The sequence below is a fragment of the Mustela putorius genome, unplaced genomic scaffold (genome assembly GCF_011764305.1).
Source record: "Mustela putorius furo isolate JIRA1106 unplaced genomic scaffold, ASM1176430v1.1 tig00000275_pilon_pilon_pilon, whole genome shotgun sequence".
Lineage (NCBI taxonomy): Eukaryota > Metazoa > Chordata > Mammalia > Carnivora > Mustelidae > Mustela > Mustela putorius.
The window spans coordinates 2,358,675-2,381,421 of NW_025421341.1; the positions used below are offsets into that span (position 1 = coordinate 2,358,675).

Genomic DNA, 22,747 nt, shown 5'->3' on the forward strand with positions numbered 1-22,747 from the left:
ACTTCCTCTCTGTCATGTAGTTAATTAAGTACAAAAAATAAGGATTTGCCCATCCACACGTGCATCCAAACTGCCACGTTCTTTCCAGCAGAACAATATTCCTTTCAGAAATAAATCAATATAGGAGACATTTTACTTGACTAAAGAGAAAATATGGTGTACCTTGTTTCCTGAAAATGAAAAAACTATATCGATTTTCTCTTTATTAAATCAATAGTGATTTTGAGTCAAGACGGTAGCAAAAACATCCCTTTTTTCAAGTTTCCTTGTGAACACGGTAGTAATTTTAACCAACATTGTAAAGAGACTAGAGAGTCATCAGCAGAGGAGATATTTCAACAAACTTTCGAAACAGAAAAGAAGAGAGAGGACAGATAAAATGGGGTTGAAAAAACACATGGCCATCATTCACGCAGGAAAGTGACCATTCTGCCTAGGAGATTCTGGTCTTGTAGTCTAGCAGGTGCTAAAAGATAAAATTACTAGAATGGCTGAAAATAAGGAAGTTATCTAACTTTATGCCAGCAAATTAGACAAGTTAAGTGAAAAGAGATCCCTAAAAAGCAAAAACACCAAAGTTGACTCAAGAAGAAAGAAAATCTGAATAGATACCTATCAAGTTAACTAACTGAATTCATAGATAAAAATCTTCCCACAAAGAAAACATCAGGTTCATATGGCTTCAGAAAGTCTGTCCAGGGCCTCTGGGTATCTTGGTCAGTTAAGCATCCGGCTCTTGTTCTTAGTTCAGGTCTTGATTTCAGGGTTGTCAGTTCAAGCCCCACACTGGGCTCCATGCTACACACAGAGACTACTTAAAAAAAAAAAAGTTCTGTCAAAGAAGGAATAATACTAATTCTACCTAAACCCATTCAGAAAACAAAGAAAACACTTCACAACTCATCTTGAGGTCTAAAGCCAGACAGGACAATAAAAGTACATACCTGTATCTTTCATTAAAATAGACCTAAAAATTCTTAACAAAATATTAGCTGGTCAAACCCAGCAACACACAAAAAAAGATTATACATAATGACTAAGTGACAGGAATGCAAGCTTTAATATGAAAAGCCTTTAATGTAATATACTATATGAAAACATTAAAGGATAAAAACCAAATTCTTATTTCAATGGACCCTGAAAAAGCATTCAACAAAAATCCAGCACTCGTTTTATGATAACTAACATCTCTCAGCCAACCAGGAAAAGAAGGTATCTTTTTCAGCCTGATAAAGGGTATCTTAAAAACTTATAGCTAACATCTACATAAATGTGAAAGACTAAATGTTTTCCACTAAGACTGGGAAGTCGACTATCACCAGTTCTATTCAACAATATACTGAAGAACCTAATTAAGTACAAAATGAGTAGTGAGAAAAAATAAAGGCATCAGAAATGAAGTAAAACTATATTTGAAGACAACATAATTGTATACACAGGGATTTCCATGGAAGCTTTTAAAAAGCTGCAGAACTGGTAAGCAAGTTTTAGTGAGGTCTTAGGATGTGAGATATCTAAGTAAAAATCAATTGATTTTTTCTACATACTGACAAAGAACAATCAGAAAATTAAATAATTCCATTCACAGCAAAAAATACTTAGGATATTTTTTAAAAGGAGATTTTTTAAAACGAGATTCATACATTAAAATACAAGACACTGCTAAGAACAATTAAAGAAAAAATAAGTAAATGAAGAGAAATAACATGTTTATGGGCCAGAAGACTCAGTATTATTGACAATTATCCCAAAATTGGCCTACAGATTCAATGCAATTAGCTATTAAATCCTAGGTTGTTGTTTGTTTTCCCCAGAAACTGACAAGCTAGTCTTCAAATATGTATGAAAATGCAAAATACTCATGATAACCAAAACAATTTTGGAAATGGATAATAAATGTTGTGGATTTAAACTAATTTCAAACTTGACTATAAGGTTCAAGTGATCAAGACAGCGTGGTAGTGATGTTAAGATGAACATATAGACCAGGGGAACAGAAATAGAACCCCTCACATGGGCAAATGTTTTTTAACAAATGTGTTAAGGTAATTCAGTGGGAGGCTGGAACATTTGGCTATCTATATGGAAAAAAATCAAACCTCAACCTTAGCTCATACTATAGATATGCCATTAAACTAAATCATGTATCTAAATATAAGAGCTAAAACTATAACCTTCTAAGAAAACATGGGAGAAAAATCTTGTGATAGGAAAATATTCTTAGATAGAACTCCAAAAACATCAACAAAAGAAAAAATTGATAAATTGAGCTTCCTTAAAATTGAAAGCTTTTACTTTCAAAAAAGTACCGTTACAAAAATGAAGAGATAAGCCACAGACTGGAAAAAAATATTTGCAAATGATAGATCTGATAAAAGACTTGTAAAGGAAATATATCAAGAACTCTTAGAATGTATTAACAAAAATATAACATAACCCAATTTAAAGATGGGCAAAAGACTTAGACATTTCAAAGAAATTATATGAATGTCAAAGAACCACCAGAAAAGACACTTATCATCATTAGTCATTCGGGATATACAACTTAAAGCCACAATGAGATAAAATAACACATCTACTTGAAAGGTTTTTGTTTTGTTTTGCCTATTCTAACCAAAGTGTGGGCAAGGTTGTTGAAAAACTAGGAACTTCTTACACTGCTTGTGGGAATGTAAGATGGCATAGCCACTTGGAAACAGTTTAGCAAAGTCTTTGAAAATTAAACATATCCTACTATACAATTGAGCATTTCTACACTTTGGCATCTACCCAGGAGAAATGAAAACACACATCTACAAAAAGACTTGTGTTCAAATGTTCATGGCAGCATTTTCAAATAGTCCCAAACCAGAAACAATAAACAAAATGAAAGGATTTTAAAAGCATACATATTGTAAGATTCCATTTATATGAAATTTTAGAAAAGAAAAAACAATAAAAACAAAACACAGATCAATGATTGTCTGGTGCAGCCAGTGGCAGAGAGAATTATTTGGAATGGGAATAATTTTTAGCAGATGATAAAAGTATTCTAAACCTAGATTTTGGTTAAGGTTGTACAGCCATAGAAATTTATTGAAATTCATTCAGTAGTACATTTAACCTGGATTAATTTAGTGGTAGGTGAACCACAGCTCAGTAAAGCTCTTCTTAAGCCTATCTAGAAGGCTATGAAAATAAAATGTTCAGGAAAAAAAAAAAAAGAGGTGATAGAGTACAAATATAAATTGCAAATAAAATAATGACAACTAGAGTGACAAAGGCTTCTCATCAACAGTAATACATGCCATGGTGGCTACAGTTGAAAGTACTATATTGCATGACTGAATTTTGCTGAGAGTAGAAACTATACATTCTTACAAAAAAAAAAAATGCTGAAGATGTGAGGTGAAGAATCTGTTAATTAACTTGATTGTGGGAATACTTTTACAACATATACATATACTCTCACACTGCAAACTTTAAATATGCCCTAATTTTATTTGTCAGGGCGCCTGGGTGGCTCAGTTGGTTAAGCGTCTGCCTTCAGCTCAGGTCATGATCCTGGGGTCCTGGGATCAAGTCCCACATCGGGCTCCCCACCCAGTGGGGAGTCTGCCTCTCCCTCTGCTCCTCCCCCTGCCTGTGATCTCTCATGCTCTCTCTCAATAAATAAATCTTAAATAAATTAAATCTTTAAAAAAGTTGTTTTGTCAATAATACCTTAATAAAACTGGGGGGAAATTGTACATGCTAAAAAATAACACTCCCAATATTTTTCAATCTAATGTTTTCATATATAAGGTAAAAATTAAGATTATCATTTAGTTTTGTAGCCAGCTTAGCCATTAATTCAAGAGTAAGGACAAAACACAGAACTTTACAGAGATGAAAAATCTCAACTTTACGCCTCATAGATCCTCCCTGAAACAACCACTGCGGGGTGAACTTCAGAGGAAAAAAAAAAAGCACTCAGAAGTGAAAACTTCAATGCAAAACAATTTTCTAATATGATACTATATGTGGAAAACCCAAAAGACTCCACTCCAAAACTGCTAGAACTTATACAGGAATTCAGTAAAGTGTCAGGATATAAAATGAATGCACAGAAATCAGTTGCATTTCTCTACACCAACAGCAAGACAGAAGAAAGGGAAATTAAGGAGTCAATCCCATTTACAATTGCACCCAAAACCATAAGATACCTAGGAATAAACCTAACCAAAGAGACACAGAATCTATACTCAGAAAACTATAAAGTACTCATGAAAGAAATTGAGGAAGACACAAAGAAATGGAAAAATGTTCCATGCTCCTGGATTGGAAGAATAAATATTGTGAAAATGTCTATGCTACCTAAAGCAATCTACACATTTAATGCAATTCCTATCAAAGTACCATCCATCTTTTTCAAAGAAATGGAACAAATAATTCTAAAATTTATATGGAACCAGAAAAAACCTCGAATAGCTAAAGGGATATTGAAAAAGAAAGCCAACGTTGGTGGCATCACAATCCCGGACTTCAAGCTCTATTACAAAGCTGTCATCATCAAGACAGCATGGTACTGGCACAAAAACAGACCCATAGATCAATGGAACAGAATAGAGAGCCCAGAAATAGACTCTCAACTCTATGGTCAACTAATCTTCAACAAAGCAGGAAAGAATGTCCAATGGAAAAAAAGACAGCCTATTCAATAAATTGTGCTGGGAAAATTGGACAGCCACATGCAGAAAAATGAAATTGGACCATTTCCTTACACCACACACTAAAATAGACTCAAAATGGATGAAGGACCTCAATGTGCGAAAGGAATCCATCAAAATCCTTGAGGAGAACACAGGCAGCAACCTCTTCGACCTCAGCCGCAGCAACATCTTCCTAGGAACAACGCCAAAGGCAAGGGAAGCAAGGGCAAAAATGAACTATTGGGATTTCATCAAGATCAAAAGCTTTTGCACAGCAAAGGAAACAGTTAACAAAATCAAAAGACAACTGACAGAATGGGAGAAGATATTTGCAAACGACATATCAGATAAAGGACTAGTGTCCAGAATCTATAAAGAGCTTAGCAAACTCAACACCCAAAGAACAAATAATCCAATCAAGAAATGGGCAGAGGACATGAACAGACATTTCTGCAAAGAAGACATCCAGATGGCCAACAGACACATGAAAAAGTGCTCCATATCACTCAGCATCAGGGAAATACAAATCAAAACCACAATGCGATATCACCTCACACCAGTCAGAATGGCTAAAATAAACAAGTCAGGAAATGACAGATGCTGGCGAGGATGCGGAGAAAGGGGCACCCTCCTACACTGTTGGTGGGAATGCAAGCTGGTGCAACCTCTCTGGAAAACAGCATGGAGGTTCCTCAAAATGTTGAAAATAGAACTGCCCTATGACCCAGCAATTGCACTATTGGGTATTTACCCTAAAGATACAAACGTAGTGATCCAAAGGGGCACGTGTACTTGAATGTTTATAGCAGCAATGTCCACAATAGCCAAACTATGGAAAGAACCTAGATGTCCATCAACAGATGAATGGATCAAGAAGATGTGGTATATATACACAATGGAATACTATGCAGCCATCCAAAGAAATGAAATCTTGCCGTTTGCGACAACATGGATGGAACTAGAGCGTATCATGCTTAGCGAAATAAGTCAAGCGGAGAAAGACAACTATCATATGATCTCCCTGATATGAGGAAGTGGTGTTGCAACATGGGGGCTTAAGTGGGTACGAGAAGAATAAATGAAAGAAGATGGGATTGGGAGGGAGACAAACCATAAGTGACTCTTAATCTCACAAAACAGACTGAGGGTTGCTGGGGGGAGGGGGTTTGGGAGAAGGGGGTGGTATTATGGACATTGGGGAGGGTATGTGCTTTGGTGAGTGCTGTGAAGTGTGTAAACCTGGTGATTCACAGACCTGTACCACTGGGGATAAAAATACATGTTTATAAAAAATAAAAAATTATATTAAAAAAAAAAGAATTAGAAAACACATTAGTAACCCCAAGTGTTAACTTAAGGAAAAAAATTATGGAGAATTTAAGGACTCAGTAGAATAAAAATATTAGAGAAATACTGGTAGAAATAAAACAACAAATGATCACACTGAAAATGCAAAGGAAACTTTAGAGCTAAGTGAGAGCAGTCCAAGACCCCTTTGTGTTACTCAGGAGAAGACTGATAAAAATTGAATTTTAAACTTTAAAAAGAATAAATTATAATAGGTGGCTTTAAATATTATGGTAACCACTGAAAGAATAGAGATATTTGATAGTTTTTAGGCCAATAGAAAGGGAGAAGAGAAAATTCAATTCAATAGAAAGCAGAAAAAAAGAAAAACGAAGTAAAAGCAACATAAATAGAAAGTACAAAATAAATCGGTAGAAGCACACATATATAAGAAATACCAACAACTATAAATGGCATTGGATGTACTATTAAAGTACAGAAACTCTTAAGATTGAATTTCATATGTCTATCCATATCCTGTTTATAAAAGGCATAACTAAAAAATGACATAAAATGCCTAAAAAGAGACTAGATGGCTTATAACACAAGAACAAAGATAATATGAAAAACCAATACCATTCTATAAATATCAGAATAAGACACATTCCTTCCGAATGCATAGCCGAGCTCACAAAAAGAAAGGAAATACTCAGGAGTTTAAAAAAAAAAAAAATGGAATGGCAATCAGCAAAAGCCCGAGGCTATGGCTACCCTTCTGGGGCCCGGGGCCATAGTCTTTAATGACCCTATGAATCAGGAGATCAGGTTCTGAGTAGGACTGAATGAAATGGAGAATTCAAAGAGAACCCTGTGTGACGCTAAAACCCAAGATGGGCTCTATCTTCACCCAGAAAATGACCAGAAATGACAGGCACGGGAAGTTATATCAAGAAAATCATCTGTCGTGACCAGATCTCTGGGTAGAGAAAAAGTTGCTTCAAAGACTTTGTAATTAGAGCCTACCTGGTCCACAGCTTTGGGTTTTGATTTTTACATTGTTTGTGGGTTGTGAGAGAGCTTCATCCCAAAAGCCGACAGAAGTGAGCCAAACGAGTACGATTCTAGTGGAGCCCAGGAAAGGCAAAGTCCGACCCCTCTAGCAGAGGCGCCCACAATCCAGCTGCACAGGGCTCCCCCAAATCCCCTTGCCCTTTGTAAGCACAGAGCACCCACTCTACCCCTTCAAGACCATGGGGTTTGTAAAGCCCCACATGGGGACCAGAAGACCGGGTTCTATGAGTGAGTTACTTAATGCACCAGGTCATGAAATTATGTCCACAAATAGCCATGTGTGGGCCTTGAGAGTCCTAAAGAAAGAATGTACCAACCAACTAGCATGCAGCAGTGAGGAGAGAGTGAGGAGGAGTTAGTGACTTGTGTCCACTTGGCTCTTCAGAAATGGACGTCCAGCTCACACCAGGCAAGCCCGGCCCTGCTCACATGGCCGATGGCTTCACCCTAATTCCTTTCTTTTTTTAAGACGAGGAGGCCCCTCAATGCCAGAGAAGCTGCTAGATCACCTGAGCTGGTGAAATGGGGAGAAAGAAAAAATCGCCCCACACCCTTCACCAACCACAGTCGTCGCAACCACAACTCCCAGACGTTGTGCTCTCCCGGCCAACCTCAGAATTCACACCAGCACCACTTCAGCTCCTGGTATTTCAAAGAGGGACACCCGAAACAGGGCAAAGCTCCAGATTTCATTCTTTATTGGTATGACCTCACTCCAACAAGGCTTGAAGGCATTCTTAGAGACGCACAGAACTTGTATACTTTTAGATAGAAAGTTCCCCAGTGCTCTCACGAGGGTCACACACACTGGTCAGCTTACACAACTCACATAATGACGTTAACAAGAGTGCTTCTAAAGTTTTCTCGTTCTTTATGTAGAGATTTGTTCTTGGTTTTAGTAGTAGATGGTCCAGCATAACTGTCCTCAGCTTGGTCCAATATTTTGCTCTTTTTTCCAAAGTGTTCCAGGTACTCAGCTTGAATTAAAAAAAAAAAAAAAAAAGCATGAGTTAGTCCTCGGTGGTTAGAATAAAAGGCTAAAGCACCTTTCAAGAAAACACTACACACTTTAAGTTCTCAAGTAACCATAGGTACAATTAATTTTCTTTTATTAGGAAGTTAAATTATTCTTGTTTTATATCATCATAATAGAAACTTCGAGTTATTTCAAGAATATTTAATTAATTTAATTTATATTTTGATTAACATGCTAATAAACCCTAATTTTCAATTAATTTGCATAGAGCCTTCCTAAAATGAAGATAAAGATTATTATTAAAAACATAACACAAAACTATGTCAGAAAATTTAAAGAACCATGATGAAAAAAAGTTAATATTCAACATAATCAATCTGATGAGTCAAAAAGATAAAAAGTAAAAAATATTAAAATGACTAATTTGGAAGCAATATTTGCAACTTATTAAAATCCTTCTTACAAAAAACTTCTAAGTCTGTTGTAGAGAAGTCTGACAATAAATCAAAGTTTTAATATAAATGCCCCCCAATTCTGAAAATATCACCTTTTATAGCCTTTACAACAGCCTGAGATAATTAAGAACTACAATTAATTATTTTATGAGGGAAAACATTTGGGATAAATTTTTCTACTTGATATAAATGTCATTTCAGTTTTATAATTTCACTACTCTCAACTAAATGTTGTAATGATTTTTTTTTTTCCTCTTAAAAATTTCTCTAAGTTGGAATGAACTTCTTACCATATGACTGTTCGTTTTTAACACTGAACGGTTCTGGAATATCATCATCCTGTTTTATATTCAAATGGAATGACGGAGCTGCCTGCTGCCACTGGGGCTTCGTACTCACCTGAAACGTGAAATTTAAATAGCATTAATAAAACAGGATCGGGGGGGGGGGCCCTTTTTTTCATGAAACTCATGAGTGTTTATAAACACGTTTTCTCAAACAAATCAGGACATCTGGAAAGAAGGCACACTCAACAGCAAATCTTAGTCTTGTGAACGGCTGTGGTGTGACATTTGGGAGACATTACCAAAGTCTCTGCAGCTAGTTGGATGTGGGCATCTGTTACCTAACACTGGGGTGTTCATTCCAAAGAGCCTACTCACCCCCAAACATTGGCAAGTGGTTTTAAAGCCTTCCATGTTAATGAGAGGAACATGCTGCTGGTCTCCAACACTAATGAGCTTCTTTGCTTTCCAGCTCCAAAAGATCTTTCTGTTCTCGTGGCTCTAAGCAGCTCTAGATTTCTCTGGCCACTCACGAATGTATTCCATAGTTTAAGGCAGGGTTCATAAATTTTTGCACTTACAAGAGCCGGGCAGATACCATACAAGAGGGAGGAAGACTCGGGATGATAGCTAATTGGCATTCAGCTTCAGTGCTGAAAACCACAGAGGGTGGTGGGGACTGCAGCAGAACAGGAAAATACCTCGGTCTTCTAAAAAGACAACAAAAATTCGCCCAGGGAAAGTATTCTAATACGAGAACACAGACCCACTGCTCCTGGGACCTATGACTCTTCAATAAACCCAGATGGGTAGATTTCATTTCTCCTAATTTTTTTTAGAGACTTTATTTGAGAGTGAAAGCAAGAGAGACCACAGAGGGAGAGGGAAAAGGAGAAGCAGCCTCCCTGCTGAGCTCAGAGCCCAGGGGCTGCATCCCAGGGCAGATGGGTGGGTTTGCAAGCGACATCACATGGTCCTGATCACCCAGTCTGTGTCCCCCTTGCACACCCAGACCAAGCTGAGAGCTGATGCCTGCGCACCGGCCGCCGTTCCGAGGTTTCACTCTCTCCCGTCTTTTACTCCTCCTTCACTCAAATAAACTGACTGTATGCGAGTCCTCATTTCAGTCTCTTCTTCTGCAGGAAAACAAGCTAAGACAACTCAAAAATCAGTGCTCTCCCAACCTTCAGGCTGCCCTTCCATTTCTCCACACTCATCTTGCTCCATAAAGGATTTAGGACTCGTGGGAGCGCTTCGAGTGAGCCGTGCAGAAAGGGTGAGAATCAGGTCCCTGGCTGCGACCTCCAGTGCCGGGTCACCCTGGATTTCAACTACAGGGATCACCTCCAGAAGCGTGAAGGTCTGTAGTGAAAATCACTTTAGATCTGGAAAAAAGTCACCTAAGTGCAAACCTTAATTCTCAGATGAAAATAGTTCGCCATTTTTAATTGATGGATTTTTTAAACAGCTCTTAAAAATATTATTTCTTGCACAATACATAAAACTCAAAGAATGATGAAAACAATTAAGATACATATGAACATAAAACCAGGTTTAAAGCCCCAACAGAAGGATTTTAGACTATTAGATGCCACCAACAGGAAAGGATTGTTCTACAACTTGGTAAATAAGAAATTGTAGGTTTATATTTCTAAACCCATATACTAACAAGACACAATGAACCAAGAACAACTGTTATTTTTTCCAGTTTTAAAATCTGTTAAGTTTTCAAAAGAAAATGTCTATTTTATTTCAAGTCGTATCTTTTAAATTAGAATACTTAAAATTGATTTTGTAGAACTAGAGAAACATTCTATGGCTCCATTTCTCAGAACTTGGCATGATAAACTGGCATTATCCACATAAACATATATTTTTTAAGGATTTTTTTTATTTCTTTGACAGAAATAGAGAGCCAGAGGGCACAAGTGGGTAGGGGAGCCCAGTGGGGGCTCGATCACAGGACCCTGGGATCATGCCCGGAGCCAAAGGCAGACGCTTAACTGTCTGAGCCACCCAGGTGCCCCCATTTAAACAGATTTTTAATTAAAATTTGTATTTTGTAATGTTTAAGGAAATTCACTTAATAATATTAGCTCAGGTTTTCCAAGGGAAAAATTGTCATCCATTTTAAATTATTACGAACCTTTGTACAAAAAGCCACACAACTTCAGTTTTATACTTGTTTGGAGCTTTTAAATTATCTTTCAAATAATAATGCTTTAGATAAACCTTGAAAACATTATGCTAATCAGGCATCAAAGGACAATGTTGTATGGTTCCACTTACTAGAGGTAGCTAGAGCAGCCCCTTATGGAAAACAGAAGGCCAGCCACCATGGGCTGGGGGACACATGGGCGAATAGAGATCTACTGTTTAATGGGGACAGAGCTCGAGTTTGCAAAGATGAAAAGAATTCTGGAGATGGATGGTGGTGACATGCACAACGATATGAGTGTACTTAATGCCACTGAATTGTGGTTCAATTAAAAACAGTTAAAATGGTAATTTTATGTTAGGTATATTTTATCACAGTTAAAAAAAATAACGTTTGCACTGAACTTCTACTTAAATTTCACTTCGATGAGTCACAAGAGCACAATTCAATGGCATTACGCTCAACATAATTACTATTAGGATTACTGGTAAAATTTATTACAGTAAAGTATATCGTATCCAGGACTTACCAACTGAAAATGCCTATGAACTGCCTCTACCATAGGACAATGAGAATTTATAATCATAATAATTTCTAGAAAGGATACCAGGATAAGAGGACTCTTCTGTGGCCTAGCATTTCAGTGCTGAGAGATATAGCTCAAAGAAACTCAATTTTAAACTCGGAAGGTACCGCTCAAGTTGATAAATGACCCTTTCAGATCTAAAGCCATTAGGGACAAAGCTGTAAGCTGAGGCCTCCTTTCCTGACTCCAACACTGATAATCTTGCCATTGGTCCATCTTGAAAATTCCTTTATCCAGAATATTAAAATACTCTGGACATACTAGGAAATGCTGGCTTACAAGTTACTTTAAGATTGTTCTTTTTCCTACTATGTGCATCTTACAGAATTTCTCCATCAGAAAATAATCAAATGGAGCACACAATTCAAAATCAGATGTTCAGTTACTTATTTACAAGTCTGAAACGACATTTTCAAAAGGGCAAAGAGCCACGGAGAGGATACAGGTGAATTACCGTAGACAACTGGGGTAAAACTCTTGCCGATGTCTTGGATTTTTCTTTACTGTTTGCCTTACCCTGCATGAAAATAGAAGAAAAATTGTTGACTCTTTACATCACAATCGATTCACTCAAGCACTTGTATAGTCACTACACAGTAAGGCGTTACCCCAAACCCTCAAAGACCTACTGTACTAGTCTCACATTTGTCCACAGAGGCCTTCGAAGGACTTCCTCTGTAGCAAGGAAAAAAAGGAACATGGCATCCCACAAGACTCAGAAAGCTTTAAAAAGTGTGCAAAACTTTTTATCCAGCACATCTGCTTTGGGGAATTTCTCTGAACCCAGGTGGTGTGCAGGCCTCACCTGGCGCTCCCGCACTTCTCTATCCCTGGAACCATTTTGTTCCGTCAACAACGGTGATGTGCCGCTTCCTAAGGTAACAACGATTCGACCTTATGCGTCCTCAAGTCGCCATAAGGAACACCTGTACTTGTCAGAGCGAAGTGTTGCTATCTCCTTTGAGGAGAGGACAAGGACCTGGTAGGAACTTTGTCTATGTAAGAGGGAGCACAGTTGAGGAGGACAGAGTCCTGCTTGGGCAGCTCGTTCATTGCCTCTCAGCATCAGGTCTTTACTTTCTACCCGGCTTTGGGACTCCTGAGCAGGACTCCATGAACATTACTCCCGCTGGCACAGCACTCTAGAGGGTTCTAGAGGGACACTGAAAGAGACGGGCTTTTCCTCCTGGTTCCAGTGCTTTTCCCCGTGGCTCCGCAGCGTGGCTGCCAGAAGTCAGCGTCCGTCCCGCGGGCGCCCTCCCAGCCTGCGGTATGGGGCTGACCCTGCGGCAGACAGCCTTCAGGAGCTTTCACTGGCATCGCTTTAAGCAGCCTTCCAGCAAGTTCCTCTTAGATCACAAAGGGAGACTTCGGTTCCAACTTTTTAGCACGTAAGTAGGTGTTTTACTCACTTCCCAGCCTGCAGGATCTCTGCAAATGTCTTAGTCACCTGAGTGGGCCACAGCCACTCCCTCTCCAAGTAGCCTTAGCTAAGCTTTGGGGGACGGATGGATCTTCCAAGTTCCTTCCTTGAGGACTCTCCCTTGGACCTAGAGGGAGTGGCTGTTCCTTATATCCGCCATTCCTTGATTTTTTTAAACTGTTGTCCAAATCAGCATCCACTAGCCACCTGCAGCTACCAACAGCTTTAAATGAGGCTCATCTAAAGTGAGAGGTGTTTAGAGTATTTTTTATGTTTAAGAATATATTAAATATATACTAGATGTTGCAGACTTAGTACAAAACACAAAGAATGTGATTAGAATATATTTTACATTGATTACGGTGTGTGTTGTATATTGCTTTAAGGACTTGACATGAATTTTTCTCATTTCATTCCCTTTCAAACTCTGAGACAATATACCACTTTTGTGCATATTGTATAGATAAGGACTTTTTATAGGACTCTCTACCCCTACAAAGCACACAGGCCAGTTAATATGAAGAACTATATGCTTATATCCAGGACAGGAGAGGGTATGAACGCAGCACTGACAGAACATTTCAAAAAAGAGAAAGATTGAAACCCATGCCGGGGGGCATAGTCAGATCTCCACAGAGAAGGACAGCAATAGGCTTACTGAAGACAGAGGAAGCATCACGAACAAGGACTTGGAGACGAATTTAGGACAGCAGGCCTGGGAGAGGATACAGGGATTGACGATAAAGGGACTTGGTCCAACCAAAGTGGAAAGTACAACCATTCTCTTATTCCACCATGATTTACAGAACTCCTACCACGCGCTGGGTTCTCTCGGAGGCATGGAGCTGTAGACATTGACAGGCCCAGCCCAACCCCTCACGGAGCTTACATTCCAGTGGGTACAGACAGCTGTCGCTACAGGAAGGAACAAGTATGATGGAGGGAAATAAAACAGGTGAAGAGATAGAGAAAAGGCAGAGAAGTGCTAGGTTTCACGGAATGGTGAGGCCACTTTACAGGGGTTATATTTGAGCAGGAGCCGAGTCAAGGGTGAGGGACGGCTGGGGAAGTGGGGGCTGCTGTCTTAAGGAGCGCAAGTGTTTGGGGCTTGACCGGCCTGGTTGGCAGGAGAGCCCTTTTAGTCTCCTCTGAGGGGACCTTGAGTCCCAGTTTCCTGGGACAGTCCCTGTGTATACAGCTCTTTCCCGAGTATAATTAGGACTCTCATTCTCAATGTCATCTCAGTTTGGGTGAGAAAGCATATTTTTATCTTCTTTATCCTTCAAGGCCATTCGGAGGGCTATTTCATAAATGGTCCCGGCAGCAGTAAACAAGGTATGTGAGGAAGAGACTCAGGGCACCAGTGAGAAGAGTTTAGTGGCTTTTTAAAAACATCTAGGCCACCAAAGATACTGGCCTTGATTTAGAGAAAATACTAGGAACTACAACCTTCCTGGGACAGTTAAATCATACTGTTCCTTTGGTCAGAAACATCAAAGTCTCCCTATTAAAGCTTCATCACCTTGGTTTTCAAAGCCTCCTCAACATGCCCCAAACTATCTTGTTCCCCAGCCTCTCTTAGTTACTCTGTAGCCATAGGCCTCCTGTGGCCCATGAAATATGAGCACTGACAGGATGCATAAGAGCTGCTGTGCCTTCTCCAGGCTCTCCTGTCCCTGCCACTGGCAGTGAGGGGGCCGCATGTACTCACCGGCCTAGGCAGGAGGGGGAGGAGGCCTGCCCGGCCCACGTCAGACTTCATACGAGTAAGGGCAAGCCCTGTTAGGTTTCTAAAATGTAAGGGAATAGGGCGCCTGGGTGGCTCAGTGGGTTAAGCCTCTGCCTTCGGCTCAGTCATGATCTCAGGGTCCTGGGATCGAGCCCCGCATCGGGCTCTCTGCTCAGTGGGGAGCCTGCTTCCTCCTCCCTCTCTGCCTCCCTCTTGCCTGCCTCTCTGCCTAATCGTGATCTCTCTCTATGTCAAATAAATAAATAAAATCTTTAAATAAATAAATAAATAAATAAATAAATAAAACGTGGGGGGACTGTTATGTCAGTATTAACCAGACTAACCAAGTATGCTTCTCAGTATTTCCTTGTGATAGTCCAGCTCTTTCTTCAGGACCAAGGTCAAAAAAGTGTAGATTTTCTTTTTGAACTCCAATTTCAGGTGATCTCTTTAAATATGTATAACACCCTTTTGGTAATTCTCTTATTGTTTGAATCCGGTCTGAAATATGATTTGTGCCTGTGTCTGTCCTGCTCTCCTAGCCAGCCCCTCATTCCAATCCATGTCAACCTACTAATTCGGTCTTCCAGAACTGGATAAATGGACTTTAGTTTTAATTTTGTCTTAGAAAAAATTAAAATTAGTTATCCAAGTCCTAAGAGAAAATGCATAACTAAAAAAGAAGAAGAAAAATTGCAATGAGCTTCAAACCGTATTTACCAAAGTAGAACGTCAGATTAGGTGAATGTCTCACACACATCCAGTGCTAGAGCAGAAATACGTTCTACAGTTCCCAGTGAACCACGAAATGTGAGGGAAACGTGAGCATGAAATCTTCAAGCTCAAATGTGCATCGGGTGGTCTCAAAGTGGGAGGCTTCCTGGTGGGCAGAATGAGGGTTGGATAAGAATGAGGTTGTAGACAATAGAGAAGAAATGTGGGAATATATGTTCCCAGCGACCTAGAATTTTCACTAAGACACAGAGGGAATTCACGTGGGGTCTACACTATAGCACCAGGACAAACGTACAGAACACCTTGCTCACCGGGCCTCCTGCACAAACCCTCACACACCTGACCTGGGATCTCTGTCCAGCCCGTTCCGCATGCTGAGCCAGCAGCACCGTCTCTCAGCACCCTGGGTGGACGGCGGTGCGGGCCTTGTGTGTCCTCATACCGCGGTGCAGAACATACGTCTCATAGAGTCTTTTGCACATAGTGGTGCTCTAGCTAACCAATAAAAGCAGCCACACATAAGCCAGAATTTCACCTAACTAAGTAAGGTCATTCTTCAATAAGATCAGAGGAGTGGATTTTCAAGTAAGATCTACATGTTTTTGCTGACAAGAAATTCTATTTTAGTCAGCACTTTCCTATGCAGTGATGACCGAGCCGTACACTACCCTTTCCTTTCCTCTGGCACGCCTGTGAGACTGGCCCGAAGGAATTTCCACGGACTCTTCTATCAGACAAACCTTGTGCCTCACCTCCTTTCCCACTCTTTTCCGGCTTCACCTGTGGTTATACACGTGCCTGGAGGGAACAGTTCTCTCTGGCTTCAATTCACATAGGAATGACAATGTTTCATCTCACCTCAAGAAAATGTCTTTTGCTTTCTGCTGTGGGGTTTCTCCAATTCCATAGAATGGGACTCTCAAGGTCGCCCCCTCTGCACACGTACCTGTACACATGCATGTATGTGTGCACACGTGCATATGTGCGTGCAAACACACACACACACACAAGTAACCAGAAGTGGGTGAAAGTTAACACCCTCAGGAGAAACCACCACCAATGTGGGATAAGAGCTGATTAATGAAAACGACTCCCTAATCATACCGGGTACGTGATTACAGGAAGCATTGGAGAAGCTCTTCAGAAAATGGTGACAGGATCACCCCCCAATTACCCAATGCGGCAGTGAACTTGCTAACACATCCCTAGACTGATTTTTCCTTCTTCTTACTTTTATTCTCCTCTATCTCTTATTTCTGCTTCCTGGGATCACCTCCCAAATAAAATACACACGAATCCTTTCTTCAGGCTCTTCTTTCACAGGAAAACAAACAACTTAAAAAGCAATGCTTTTCCATCCTTCGGTCTGCCCTTCCATTCTTCCAGTCTCATCTTGCTCCATAAAGGATTTAGGATTTGGGGGAGCGCTAGGATTGAGAAAGAATGAAAACCTGGACACCAGTTCACTGACATTGGGAACCACCAGTGCTGAATCACCCTGATCTCAAGCACAGGGATCACCTCGAGAAGCATGAAGGTCTGTAATGAAAATAACTCTGAGTCTTAACTACTGCTGGAAAAATGTCATCCAAGCACAAAACTTAATATTCAGATGGCAATAATTTTTACTCAATGGGTTACTTTTTAGAATATCATTAAAAAAATATTGTCTAATAATTTTTTTATTTCTAAAATTCCAAAGGACACAAAGAAAAAAAAGCGAAGATACAATCAAATAAGAACACAGCATATGGCTTAAACCAGGCAACAAAATCATTTTAGACAATTATATGCCTCACTGGCTAGAAAGGATTATTCATCTCAACCACTGAATATTTATTCAGTAAGTAAATTTAAATTTTGTTGATATTTCCAAACCTATATACCAGTAACATAAAAAAACAAATGGCAATTTGTTTTTCAGTTTTAAAATTTGTTGAAGTTTTAAAGGGAAAATGTCTATTTCAGATCTTTGTCTTTAAACTAAAAAACAGATTTTTGCAGAACTAAAAAAATGCTAAAATTTTATTTTATAAAACATAGTATGATAATCTTGACATTATCAACACAAACAGGTTCATAATTAACATGTACTTTGAAATGTTCAAGAACATTCACCTGCAAAATTTCATTTGAGATTTTTTTAAGATGAGAACAGCTTTTATTTCAAATTATTAGGAATCATCTCTGCATGAAGCAATCCATATTTTATAGTTTATTCTGAGTTTTTAAAAGATGTTTCAAACAAGTAATGTTTGCATTGAACCTCCACTTAAACTCAACTTCCAGCAATCACAAGAGTATAACTCGATGGCATTAAACTCAATATAATTACTAGAAAGTAAATTTTATTGCAGTCAAATCTAACTTTTCTAGCACTTTATCAACTAAAAATGTCTATTAACTGTTGTTTCTACTGAACAATGATAATTTAAAGTCAAAATAATGACAAAGGATGTCGAGATCTAAGAAATCACGTTAGTGCTGGAAGAGGCATCTCCTCAAAGTTCATTAAATCAACTCTTCTCATTTTCAGACTTAGAAACTGGGGCTCAAAGAGGCAAATGACTCACCAACTGTCACAGAGTCATTAGAGGCAAAGCTATAACCCAAGTCCTTGTTTCCTGATTCCGATATAGCTTCTGCTAGCCCATTTTCACAATTCTTTTATTCAGAATACTTGAGTGTTCTTTGCAAACCAGTACTTGTAACTTATGATTCCTTTATTAAGCTGGTTATTTTTCTCAATATGCATATCATGGATGCTATCCATCAGAAAAGAATGAAACGAAGCAGAGAATTTAAACCCAGAAATTCAGTTACCTTCTCAAAGCAATAAAGTATGAGAATATATTGGTAAATTACCGTAGATAGCTGTGGTAAAAATCTGACTGATGTCTTGGATTTTTCTTTGCCGGCTGATTTGTCCTGCATGAAAAAATACAAAAATAAAAACAAAAAATGGAACTGTTCAGTCTGTTAATGCTACAACTGATTTACTCAACTAACTTTCACAGTGTCTAATATAAAGTACATATCCTCCAAAATATTCTAAAAATATACGCATTCGAAGGCATAATGTTGTGTACAGAAAGTCAAAGGAATCCACAAAAAATTGTTAGAGCTAAGTAATACATTCCAACATTGGATATAAGACCAATGCACAAAAAAATCAATCGTATTTTTAGACACTAGCAATGAACAGTCCAAAATTGAAATTAGCAAATCATTTACAGTAGAAATAAAAAGGATAAAATAGGAATAAATTTAAGAAGTGTTAAGACTTGCATAATGGAAGTTATAAAACATTACTGAAAAAATTAAAATTAAAGACAATTTTAATAAGTGCAAAGTTTGCTCCAGGTTCAAAAGGGACACTGTAAGAAAAAGGGACTCTTCTTCCAGTTTCCAGTGCTTTTCCTCATTGCGCCCACGCTGCTGATACCAGCAGTTAGCTTCCTTGCCCCTGAGCAGAGCGCCTTTCTAGCCTATGTTACGTGCTGATCCAGGGGCAACTTCCAGCAGGTTTCACCGCCATCTCTATTGGTAGTGTTCCAGTTGGTTTCCCTTACATCAAAAGGAGAATTCTTTTCAAACTTTTCAGGATGCAAGTACGTGGTTTTCTCACTTCCCATGTGGATATCATCTTCACTGATTTTCACAGTTGAATAGTGTTCTACTATACGGATATAATGCAATTTATCCATTCCTTTGACTTGCAAGTAGGCATTTAGCTAATTTCCAATGTTTCTCTATTACAAAAGATGTTCCAATAAACATGGCATACATTTTACTATGCCTGCATACACTTTTTGCATCTCAGGCACACACGTATTGGTGATGTATTTAATATACATATATATCTATATGTGTACACCCAATTTTGTCCCTTTAATTCCATTGGTATATATGTTTGTCTGTATACAGACTGTGTCACATCACTGTAACTTTACAATAGGTCTTGAAATATGTAAGGCAATTCTCTCCACCGTACTATTGTTAAAAATGATCAGATACAGAGTTCTGGTCCAAGATGGTGGCCTAGGAAGACTCTGAACTTCGCTCCTCCACAGACACAAAAATTTACACCTATCTCCTGAGCAGCTCCTCCTGAAGAAGAACTGAGGCCGACTAAACAGCTGCTGCACAAAAAGCTAAAGAGGCCGCAGAGAATGGGCAACTGAGATGGAGACACAGTAAGGAAAGGAACACGCACTCCCAACACGGCCGGCTGCAGGGGCTGGGGGAGGGGGAATGGTACTGTGGAACTGAGCAGCTGTATGCACTGAGGCACAGGAAAAAAAAAAAAAGTGGTTTAAAAGAACTAAAACATAAAAGATTAAGCCTTAGAAGTCCATCAAATAGCAAGGACTGCTGGACACTCTCCAGGCTCAAGGGTCCGACCAGCACCATCGCTTATATTCCCCTTCCACATCCACAGACAGGAGCAGGGTCTGAGCACCTCAGGCAGGCTTCTGCCTCAGAGAGCACCAAGTCTCCAGCTCACACCAACCCCAGATACCCTGGGGCACAGAAAAAAACAAAAACAACCCATTGTTTAAAAGAACAGCAGGAATATAAAAGAGTCAGCTCTGGACCCCAGCAACGGTGGCAGCGCAGTGGCTGGAGCTCTCTGGGTTAGAGGAGCTGGCAAGCACCATGGTTTACATTCTCCCTCCACCTGGATCGTGTGGACAGGACCAAAGTCCAGGTGCCATCATGAGTCTACTGCCTCAGTGAGTCCCAGCCCTAACCCACACCAGCCCTAGCCGTCCCACCAAGGTGGCTCCATTGCAGTGCACGCTGGGACACCCCTGGTACGTGCTCACTACAGCTCCAGCTGTCATGCCAAGGTGACACAGACGCACACCACCCCAAAACACTCCAAGTCCACACCATCTTGATTTCAAATGACTTGCTTAGGGCAACCCGAGCACAGAGCTCTCAGGGACCTACCGGCTCATGCCTGCTTTGATTCTAGCCCTCCCTCCCAAAACAGCATCATGTGGGGCACTTCAACAACCCTGAGCCCTTGCCTACCTCAGTTCCAGCTAGCCTGCCAGGACACCACATGCATGGGCACCCTGGGAACTCTGGCCTGCTCTCCACCTTGGTCCCAGCCATCCTCTCAGGGTGCTCCCTTCATGGAGTGCCCCAGGACACACCCCAGCCTGCATAGCTCCAGTCACCCCAACAGATCAGCCTCTACCCTGAGCAATCTGGGCAACCTGGCTTGTACCCACTTCAGTTTTAGCTATCTGCCAGAGGACTCGCTGCATGCAGAGACCCAGGACCACCCCAGTCCATGCCTATTTCAGCTCCATTCATCCCACCAGGGCAGCCCAGCACAGAATACCTCAAACCCAGAGCCCCTCGTCAGACAGAGCTCCAGCCAGCCGGTGCCACCAGGCACATACAATCCACACAGGGAACAAACATACAAAAGATCATTATTTTAAGTTTAGGAGAAATAGCTATTCCATCTAATTCAAAGCAACAAACACAACAGGTCAAGCAAAATGGGGAGACAGATGTATATGCTCCCAATGAAAGAATAAGACAAGCCCCCTCCTAAAAACTAAATGAAACAGACATAAGCAATATGCCTCGTGGAAAGTTTAAAGTAATGATCATAAAGTCGCTCACCAGAGGGGAGAGAAGAGTAGTAAGAACTTCAAAAAAGACACAGAAAACATAAAAAAGAACAAATCAAAATTAAATACAATAACTGAAATGAAAAATATAGTAGAGGGAATCAACAGTAGATTAACAATTGCAGAAGAATGGATCAATGATCCAGAAAACAGGATAATAGAAAGGACCCAAGCTGAACAGCAAAAAAAAAAAAAAAAAAGATTTTTAAAAAAATGAGGCTAGGATAAGCGATCTCTTGGACAACATCAAACAAACAAGCATTTGTATTTTAAGGGTCACAGAAGGAGAAGACAGAGAAAGGGGCAGAAAATTCATTTGAAGAAACAATAGCTGAAAACTTCCCTAAGGAAAGAAACAGACATTTAAGATCAGGAAGCACAGAGAGTTCCAAACAAGATGACTCCAAGGAAGTCCACACCATGGCACATAATTAAAATGTCCAAGGTTAAAGATAAAGAGAGAATTTTAAAAGCAACAAGGTTATCAATCAGTATTGAAGGAGAGATAAAGAGTTTCTCCCAGACAAAAGTTAAAAGAGTTCATCACCACTAAACCAGTCTTACAAGAAATGTTAAAGGGATTACTTTAAGTGGGGGGGGGGGGGGGGGAAGAGCCATCAATAGAAGTAAGAAACTGGGGCACCTGGCTGGCTCAGGTGCTTAAGCATCTTCCTTTGGCTCAAGTCATGATCCCAGCGTCCTGGGATGGAGCCCCTCGTCAAGCTCCCTGCTCAGCTGGGAGCCTGCTTCTCCCTCTTCTTCTACCCTTCCCCCCAGCTTGTACTCTCTTTCTCTCTCTCGCTCTCAAATAAATGAATAAAAACCTTTAAAAAAAAAAAAGTAAGAAACTTATGAATAAAAAACATAAAATATGACAACATATACATAAAATATGTATGTATATTACATACATATGTGTGTAGGGAGTATGTAGGGAGAAGGGAGTCAAAAAATTCTTTTAAAATGTGTTTGAACTTAAATGACCATCAATTTAATATATAAGAGCATTATCTCATATATGAACTTCATTGTAACCACAAACCCAAAACCTTTAATAAATACACAAAAAATAAAGAGACAGAAACCCTGGCATAACAACTACAGAAAGTCCTCAAAGGGAAGAAAGAGAGGGAACAGAGGAGAACTACAAAAACCCCCATAAGGGCGCCTGGGTGGCTCAGTGGGTTGAGCCTCTGCCTTTGGCTCAGGTCATGATCCCAGGGTCCTGGGATCGAGCCCCGCATCAGGCTCTCTGCTCAGCGGGGAGCCTGCTTCCCTCTCTCTCTCTGCCTGCCTCTCTGCGTACTTGTGATCTCTGCCTGTCAAATAAAAAATTAAAAATCTTAAAAAAAAAAACACCATAAAAGGACTAACAAAATGGCAATACATACATACCCACCCACCACCAATTACTTTACACTTAACTGGTCTAAATGTTCTTATCAAAAGACATAGGGTGATGGAAAAAAAAAAAAAAAAACAAGATCCATCTATATGCTGCCCATGAGAGACTCACCTCATGCCTAAAGACACATACAGACTGGAGGTAAAAGTTTGAAAGAAGATATAGCATGCAAACAGAAGAAAAAGAACAAGCTGGGATAGCAATACTTATAATCGACAAAATAAAACAAAGACTCTAACAAGAGACAAAGAAGGGCATTACATAACGATAAAGGGGTCAATCTAACAAGAGAATATAACAATTGCAAATATTTA

General features: G+C 39.7%; 1 protein-coding gene across 1 annotated transcript in view; it reads right to left on the minus strand.

Moving 5' to 3' along the window:
- DNAH7 (dynein axonemal heavy chain 7) overlaps positions 1-22,747 on the minus strand; it is a 254,346-nt gene that overhangs the window by 225,288 nt on the left and 6,311 nt on the right. The window contains 4 exon segments of the mRNA XM_045078496.1: positions 7,858-8,005; positions 8,750-8,858; positions 11,942-12,004; positions 18,240-18,302. Coding sequence (XP_044934431.1) covers positions 7,858-8,005; positions 8,750-8,858; positions 11,942-12,004; positions 18,240-18,302 — 383 coding nt within the window.